At 41.2% G+C, this 9,318-nt stretch overlaps 1 protein-coding gene across 1 annotated transcript in view; it reads left to right on the forward strand.

Moving 5' to 3' along the window:
* Window positions 1-9,318, forward strand: part of FUNDC2 (FUN14 domain containing 2) — a 19,642-nt gene that overhangs the window by 963 nt on the left and 9,361 nt on the right. The window contains exons 2-3 of the mRNA XM_077780656.1: window positions 2,829-2,979; window positions 8,044-8,119. Coding sequence (XP_077636782.1) covers window positions 2,829-2,979; window positions 8,044-8,119 — 227 coding nt within the window. The remainder of the gene's footprint in view (window positions 1-2,828; window positions 2,980-8,043; window positions 8,120-9,318) is intronic.

Genomic DNA, 9,318 nt, shown 5'->3' on the forward strand with positions numbered 1-9,318 from the left:
AGGCGGCGGCTTTGTCGCTTTGCACGTTCGTCCCCAGCACTTGGCAAGCTTCTTTCTGTGCGTAGGGAGCTTCCTCTTGCGCTTTTAACGGCTTCCAAAGAGTAGTACGCGTCGGATTGTACTTGGAGGTCGTTCTTTATTGAGGCCGCGTAGTCCACGGAAGATGCCCTGTGATAAAATACACACAGGAACAGTACTTTAAGTCATGCTTCTTCCCCGACTAATCCTGCTTCAGGTTATATTTAGTTCATTACTTGTTCACCATATCCTATTGCTGAAGAGGGCCATCATCGGAAACACAATTATGTAAACCCCAAATTACATAAATTCTGTTAAAAACAAAAGCAGTGAATATATTCAGAATTTGTCACTTTTAAATTATGTGTTATGTTTTAATGTTATCTGTGCTCTTGAGGTTATTCCCGTGTATAGTGTCTCTGAGATGGAAACAACAGTAAGGTATGCTGCTGTGCGTCTCTTTCCAACTCTGAGCTCCGTGAANAGTTGGTAAACACTGACCAGCACCCCACCAAATCTAAGTGACTTAGGGGTTCGAATGAACAATGTAATTATTTTCCTACAGGGTAGACTGCCCTCATTCACTTAAAATAGATAGATTCGGGACCCATTTTGACTGGACCCTCCCTATTCAGCTGATGGGCTGTGGTAAAGTTACATTGAAACAAAACTCAAAACCTATTCTTGTTTTCACTGATACTCTTTAACCCAGGGAAAGAATTTCTTCAGTACAGCAGGAATGTTTTACTGTTGTGTTGTATTGGTGTCTAATGTCACACTAGAAAAATAATTTTCAGGGCACCTGGGTGGCTCACTCAGCTAATCATCTAACTTCGGCTCAGGTCATGATCTCACGGTTGTGGGTTCGAGCCCCGCATCAGGCTCTGTGCTAACAGCTCAGAGCCTGCAGCCTGCTTTGGATTCTGGGTCTCCCTCTCTTCTTTGCCCCTCCCCTGGTCACACTGTGTGTCTCTCTCAAAAAGAAATAAACATTGAAAAGAAATCTAAAACAAACAAACAAACAAACACACTCTTCCCACTCAGCGATGGGATCTATGTATTCCCTCTTGAATCTGCGTAGGATTTTGTGACTGCTTCTACAGAATGTGATGGAAGTAATGCTGCATGGCTTCTGGGGCTACGTCTTAAATGGTTATCATTGCATCTGCCTGGCCCTCAGCTCCCTCACTCCATTGCTCTCTCACTACTTCCCTTGTGCTGCCCACCCTTGAGGCTAGGCACCATGCTGTAAGGAAGCCCAAATTAACCTACGTAGAGAAGTAGCCTGTGTCTGTCACTGTAGGAGATGATTCCAGACCTTCTGCCGGTAAGCCTTCCAGCGGAATCCTCACACATGGTGTAACAGGGATAAACTGTAACGCTATATATATCCCATTTGAATCCTGACCCACAGCGTCTAAGAGCATAATAAATGATTCTTCAGCTCCATGAAGCTTTGGCATAATTTCCCTTAGTAACTGGAAGACGTACTCAAGGAAGTCCTTTGCACCTCCATGTACATTTTAGAACCAGCTTGTCAATTTCTAGGTAAAAACCTGCCTTTTGACTGGGATTGCGTTGAGTCTATACATTGATATGGAGAGAATGAACACCATAAAAATATTGCCTTGCAAAACATAGTATATATCCAATTAATTTCAATCATCTTCACGTTTTCTCTGCAGTGTTTTGTTCTTTACAGTGCAAAGCTCTTGGGCATATTGATTAAATTTATCCCTGCATTATCTTCTCACAGAGAAAGGGATTAGACATTTTGTTAACTCTTTTTCTTTCTTGGGCAAATCACTTAACCTCTGAGCCTCCGTTTCTTTCTTTTTTTTTTTTTTAATGTTTGTTTATTTTGAGAGAGAGTGAGCAAGCAAGCGAAGAAGCGTACACGCACAAGCAGTGGAGGGGCAGAGAGAGGGAGAGATTTTCTCCCAAGCAGGCTCTGCATTGTCAGCACAGAGCCCAGTGTGGGGCTCTGTCTCAGGAACAGTGAGATCATGACCTGAACCAAAATCAAGAGGCAGACACTTAACCAACTGAGCCACCCCTGAGCCTCCATTTCTTGATTAGAAAGTGGAGTTAATAAATAGTACCTTTTATTTTGTACCTACTATGTTCCTTGGATTTAATTAGAAATTCGTGTTTGTTGCTTAGCGTATNAAAGTCAATAAAACATTACCTTTTATTTTTATTATCAATGGAGAGTCATATGGTAGGAAGAATTTGTGAATCTGTGGGCTACTGAATAGCATTGAGTGACTTCAAAAAGGAGAGGCAGGGGTACCTGGTTGGCTCAGTTAAGTGTCTGACTTCATCATGATCTCACAGTTCATGAGTTCAAGCCCTACATCAGGCTCTGTGCTAGACAGCTCAGAGTCAGGAGCCTGCTTTATATTCTGTGTCTCTCTCTCTCTCTGCCTCTCTCCCACTCACACTCTGTCTCTCTCTCAAACATTAAAATGAGAGGCAAATGAAAAAATCCATTTCATTTAGGATATTGATTAGTACTAGCAGGCTTTTGTAGGTACTTTGCTTGTTTTTAAATTCAAGAGGAAAAATTAGAACACTAATTCTAAATTGTCTAGTTTCTTTTTCTCTAAGGCAGATATTATTTGTTGATTTTATTCTGATTTTCAAAAATTGCTATCCACAACTTCAGAATTAATTTACTAAGTAAAATAGAATAATATTTGGAGATTCTTATTACAATAACTGTTTCTTAAAAATCTCTTAATCTAGCTAAGAATTGTGATTTATTGTAAAAATAAGTATTTGCATATTCAGTGTCTTAATTCTTGTAGGAAACTTTGAGAGAAATTTTGAATCACTGGACCTTGCGGAATTTGCTAAAAAGCAGCCATGGTGGCGCAAGCTGTTTGGGCAGGAATCTGGGCCCTCGGCTGAAAAATACAGCGTGGCGACACAGCTATTAATCGGCGGTGTCACAGGATGGTAAGTGATATAAAAGATATCCAGTATCATCTTTTGCATGGTTTAGTGTATTGCACGTCTAGGAACCACCTCCTTAACCAGTGAAAACACATGGACTTTTGTGAAATTGATCACTCATCGTGTAGCGTTCAGCTACACGCGTGAGTATTTATTACAGGCCAGGCACTATTTTGAGTATTTATATATTTCATTTTCTTTTCACAACTATGAAATTGGTACTGGTGTTATCTATCCTCATTTTTCTTCCAGTTTTGTCAAGAAATGAATATGTATCACTGGGTAAGTTTAAGGTATATAGCCTGATGGCTTCATTTATACCTATTGTCATATGGTTGCCAAAACAGGTTCAGTGAACATCTATCACCTCATATACATAGAATAAAAAGAAGAAAAGACTTTCTCCTTGTGCTGAGAACTCTCAGGATCTACTCTCATAAGCATTTTCTTTTGCCCCACAGCAGCATTAGCTATAGTCATTGCATTGTACCCATCCCTCATACTTATTTGTGACTGCAACTTTGTGCCTTTTGACCACCTTCATCTAGTTCCCCCTCGCCCAGCCCCCTGTAACCACAAATCTGATGTCTTTTTCTATGAGTTTTGTGTTTATTTTAGATTGTACATATAAGGGATTGCACCTGGGACAGCTGGGTGGCTCAATTGGTTAAGCTTCCGACTTTGGCTCAGGTCATGGTCTCACAGTTTGTGACTTTGAGCGCCGTCTCAGGCTCTGTGCTGACAGCTCAGAGCCTGGAGCCTGCTTTGGATTCTGTGTCTCCCTCTCTCTATGCCCCTCTCCGACTCATGCTCGCTCTCTTTCTCTCTTGCTCTCAAAAATAAATAGACATTAAAAAAATTAAAATTTTTAAATAAGGGATTGCACATATAAGATCAAACATATAAGTGAGATCATACAGTATTTTTCTTTATTTGACTAACTTATCTCACTCAGCATCATGTCCTGAAGGTGAATCCATGTTGTCACAAATGTTAGGATTCCCCCCTTTTTTATGGGGCTGAATAATATTCCTCTTTGTGTGTGTGTGTGTGTGTGTGTGTGTGTGTGAAAATCTCTATAGATAGATAGATTGATCGATTATATCTCACATGTTTATTCATCCCACTGATCAACACTTAGGTTGTTTCCATGTCCTGGCTATTGTAAACAGTGCTGCATGAACGTGGGGGTGCAGATATCTTTTTAAGTTCGTGTTTTAATTTCCTTTAGATAGATTTCCAGAAATGGAATTGCTGGATCATATGGCAGTTCTGTTTTTAATTTGGGGAGGCACCTCTGTATTGTTTTCCACACAGCTGTACCAGTTTACAGCCCTGTCAGCAGTACAGAAGGGTTCGTCTTCTACGCACTGAGAAGTGGAGAGTACAACAGCTCTGAAATTGGTACTGTGACCATTCCTCGTTTTATGGGGACTAAGGCTTAGAAGGTGCAGGGCCTCAGAGCTAGAAAGTGGTATATATAGTAAGGAGTTAGCCACTTGTTTCTTAGCTGGGTAGATGATAACATTCTCAATGCGTAACAGCGTATGGCTGTATTTGTGATAAACTCAACAAGTTTAATAGATTTAGTCAAGAAAATATAATGCATCACTCTCATCTCTCCATTTTACATTTAAAATCTTATTGTACAGCATAATATATAGAACAGTGCATATGATGTGTGTACGATTTAATGAATATGTATGGAGTGGACAGCCATGTAACAGCTACTCAGGTTGAAAACGTGGCCAGCGCCCCAAAAGCTCTAGAGATGAGTGCCATCCTGATCACTAGGCAGTCACCTCCTTGCTTTTCTTTGTACTTTAAAAGCAATTCGATCAATAAATAATATACTGTCGTTGACTTGCTTTTGAACTTTAAATAAATGCAATCATGCGTATACTTTTGAGTCTTACCTTTTTTCCTAACCTATTTTGTATACACAGCCACGCGTGTAGTTGTAGTTTCTTTGTTTTCCTTGGTATTTACAATTCCGTCGCATGAGTATACATACCACAGTGTTCATATCCAGGTGATGACTGACATTTGGGTTGGCTCAGTTTTTGGCTAATTTAAACACTGCCGGTATGAACTCTGTATACGTTTCCTGGTCCATACACATGCACATTTTTGTAGGGTCTAGACCCAGGAGTTGAATTGCTAGGTCATGAAGTTTAAGTATCTACAGCTTTGCCAGATAGTGTCAAACTGATATTTGATTTGAAAAACCACTTTCCATTAGTGACCATAACTGTTCACCCTGCCCACACAAGGGCTGATGTTCCTGACGCTGTACATTCTTGTGAGCACTGGGTATTGCCTGGGGGAAAGTTTTGGTGGTCTGATGGTGGCATCTCACATGGTTTTCATTTGCATTTCCCTGAGTATTCCTGGAATTGAACAGCTTTTACATGTGTTTCCTGATCCTTCTGGATCTCGTCTTTGATAAAGTCTCAGCTTTAATCTTTTGTAATTCATTAAGTTGTCATTCTTTTTCTTATTGAGTTATAAGCATTCTTTATATATTCTGAATATGAGTCCTTTATTGGTTGTACATTTTGCAGCTATTTTTACTCATTCTGCATTTTGTGATTGTCTTTTCATATGCCTTTTGGTATCTTTTTTTTTTTTTTGATGAATATATGCTGCTTTCAATGTAGTCAGTTTTATCAATCTTTACCTTAATGGTTAGTAATTTTTATGTCCTGTTTAAGTAATTTTTTTTTTTGCCTACCCCATACACTTGAACTTTATTGTTTTGCCTTTCACATTTACATTTGTAAATCCACCTGGGATTGTTTTCTGTGTTTTGTATGTTCTGCCACAATCATAATGAACACATCTGTCACTCTAAAAATGTCTATGTCACTATAGGTTACTTTGCATTCTTCTAGAATTATATGTAAGTGTAATTATACAGTGTGTGTTCTTGTCTGGCTGCTTTCTTGTGCTCAGCATGTTAATTTGGAAGTTCATCTGTGGTGCTTTTTCAAAATCAGTACTTTATTACTTTTTATTGCTAACTAGTAGTCCATTGTGTGGATGAATCATTTTGTTTATCCATTTACCTTTGATGGATATTGGCTTGTTTCCACTTTGGGGCTAAAACCGCTATGNTTGCACTTCTACCAGCCTAACACTTTGGCAGTGTGTCTTTTTAATTACAACCATCCTGGTTTGTGGAGAGTGGTATCTCGTGGTTTTAATTTGCATTTCCCTAATGGTTAATGACGTTAGCATCTTTTCATGGGCTTATTTTTGCCATTCATATATCTTTGATGAGGTATCTGTTCAAATCTTTTCTCAATATTTTTATCGGGATGTTGATTTTCTGAGACTTCTTTATATACTCCAGTTACAAGTTTTATACCAGATATGTGATTTGCAAATATATGCTTCTAGTCTATAGCGTTTTATTATCTTTTTTTAATGTTTTATTTATTTCTGAGAGAGAGAGAGGGAGGCGGCATGAGCAGGGGAGGGTCAGAGAGAGAGGGAGATATAGAATCTGAAACAGGCTCCAGGCTCTGAGCTGTCAGCACAGAGCCCAATGTGGGGCTCGAACCCCCGAACCGTGAGATCATGACCTGAGCTGAAGTCGGATGCTCAACCGACTGAGCCACCCAGGCACCCCACTATAGCGTTTTATTATCTTAACAGTAAAGAACAGAAGCTCTCAACCTTGAAATGTAATTTATCGGCTCTTTCTTTTATACCTGTAGCTTTTGGTGTCATGTCTGAGAATATGTTCCTAACCCAGGATCACCAAGATTTTCTTCTCTGTTCTCTTCTAGATGATATATAGGTTTAGATTTTTCATTTAGGTCCATGATCCATTGATACATTTTGATTTGCTTTTTGTTTATGTTGCAAGGTAGGAATTAAGTTCTTTAGTTGCATATGATATGTAATTGTGCCCACCCGGTTTGATGACTAGACTACACTTCTCTACGCTGATTTGCTTTTGCACCTGTGTCAAAAATTAATTAACTATGTCTATTTCTGAACTTCTTTTTTAGATTTTATTTTTAAGTAATCTTTATCCCCAACATGGGGCTTGAACTCATGACTCCGAGATCAAGAGTCACATGCTCTTCGAACTGAGCCAGTCAGGCACCCCTGTTTCTAAACTCTTTGTTAGGTTGGTTTGTCGATGTTTGTGCTAGTAGCACCTGTTTTGATCACTATAACTTTATAAGAGGTCATGAAATCAGATCGTATAAGTCTTACAATGTTGTTTTTCTAAGTTGATCTGACTTCTGAGTACACAGAATTTTCATATGAATTGTAGAATAAACCTGCTGCCAATTACAAAAAGCCTGATAAGATTGTGACTGGGATTGCATTGATCCATAGACATGGTTTTTTGACTGGTTTGGATTTCTTTTCATTTCTCTCAGCGATGCGATGCTTTGTAGGCCTTGCACATACATCTTCTTTTTGATGCTATCATAAGTGGTATTTTACAATGTCAATTTCTGATTGATCATTGCTTATATAGAGAAACACAATTGATTTTTGTATATTACCCTTTTATACTGCACTCTAGCCAAGGTCACTTACTGGTTTGCAGAGTTTGGGGGGGCCTCACGTCTGGTAATTCCCTGGGAGGATCGTGTATGAAAAGCCTGTCCACGAGCTGTTCTCAGTGCTGCCTCCTCGTCGCGTGTCTGCCACACACTCAGTTCCTTCCAGCCGCCCTGCGGTCTGCCTGGCCCTCCCCCCTTCATTCCTTCTCCANACTGTGAGATGATGACCTGAGCCAAAACCCAAGAGTCAGACACTTAACTGACTGAGCCACCCAGGTGCCCCAGAGCCATCTTTTCAAAGTGCACCCTAAAGGTTTGAAGGGATTTGCTCAAGACCACACAATTAGTAAGTAGTAGAGCCAAGATTTGAATCAGGGTCCTTCTGAGTTCTGAGCCTTCATTCCTTCATTATGTCATGCAAGAGTGGGAAAGAGCTGGATCATCCCAAGGTCATTACAATCTGAACATTGTTAGAGGTACGTGTTTGTGTGTATTTGGCAGCTTGTCAACTTGTCTGATGTTGGTTTGGTTTTTGTAGGTGCACGGGTTTCATATTCCAGAAGGTTGGAAAGTTGGCTGCAACGGCTGTGGGAGGTGGATTTTTTCTCCTTCAGGTCTGTATGTGACATGTCCCTGGGTGTTTGGAAGTCCCCTTGCCCATGGGGACTGTGATGTGAGCAGCTGTACTTGAGTCCTGGCCATATTACACCAGAGCAACCTTGCCCTTATTTTCAGTTTACCCTCTGAAATGCCAGTGCGCATTTGAGTCCAATTTCATTAACTATTAGTCACATTTTATTTCATAATTTATAACATGTGGAATATTTCTTACCATAACTCCCTGATAGGGTTTTCAAGACCAGTTGAAATATGAAATGTGATTTCAAAAATATGAAGTGTGATACAAATGCCCTGTGATACGATTATTTTGCCCAGGACACATTGATCCCAGAGCAGCCAAGGAGACGAGGGCTAAATGACAGTTCAGTCCCATGTCCTCACTTGTGTGTTTGGCCCTGAGTTGATTTCAGAACTACTGGGTATTGGTTTTCTGAGGCTGCACTTGGCATTGCTTTGCAAGCCTGACTCCACATTGGAATCACCCAAGGACGTTTAGAAACCACTGGTGCTTGAGGTCCCCCCACTCCGATTCCATAGGAGGTAGGTGCGAGGTAGGTGCGGTTACACATCTGAGTACTTGTAAAGGCCTGGAGAAACACTGCTCTGTAGGAGACAGAACTTGCTGAATTGTGCCACGGTCTCTGGATTCCTAGCCCCTTGTCGTCTTCTCCGCCTGACAGGCCTCACTTAGCAATGAACCGCAGGGGCAGCAAGTCTCCCGGATGGGGCAAGGGAAGATGGAGCGTGTGGGCGAGGGAGGCCGGTGCCTGGCGGGCCAGGGAAGAGGCCGGGCGGGCTCAGTCGGGTGTAGTATTGCCACACAACAAATTCCCTCAACACCTAATGCTCGAAATCACCGTCATTGCATGCTGTCTCACAGTTTCAGGGGGGTCAGAAGTTTGGGGAGGGAAGGGCGCGTGCTTGTGGCCGGAGGTTCCGCTTAGTTACAGTGAGGAGGCGGCNAGAAACACAATTGATTTTTGTATATTACCCTTTTATACTGCACTCTAGCCAAGGTCACTTACTGGTTTGCAGAGTTTGGGGGGGCCTCACGTCTGGTAATTCCCTGGGAGGATCGTGTATGAAAAGCCTGTCCACGAGCTGTTCTCAGTGCTGCCTCCTCGTCGCGTGTCTGCCACACACTCAGTTCCTTCCAGCCGCCCTGCGGTCTGCCTGGCCCTCCCCCCTTCAT

This window comes from Crocuta crocuta, unplaced genomic scaffold (genome assembly GCF_008692635.1).
Source record: "Crocuta crocuta isolate KB4526 unplaced genomic scaffold, BGI_CrCroc_1.0 scaffold1015, whole genome shotgun sequence".
NCBI lineage: Eukaryota > Metazoa > Chordata > Mammalia > Carnivora > Hyaenidae > Crocuta > Crocuta crocuta.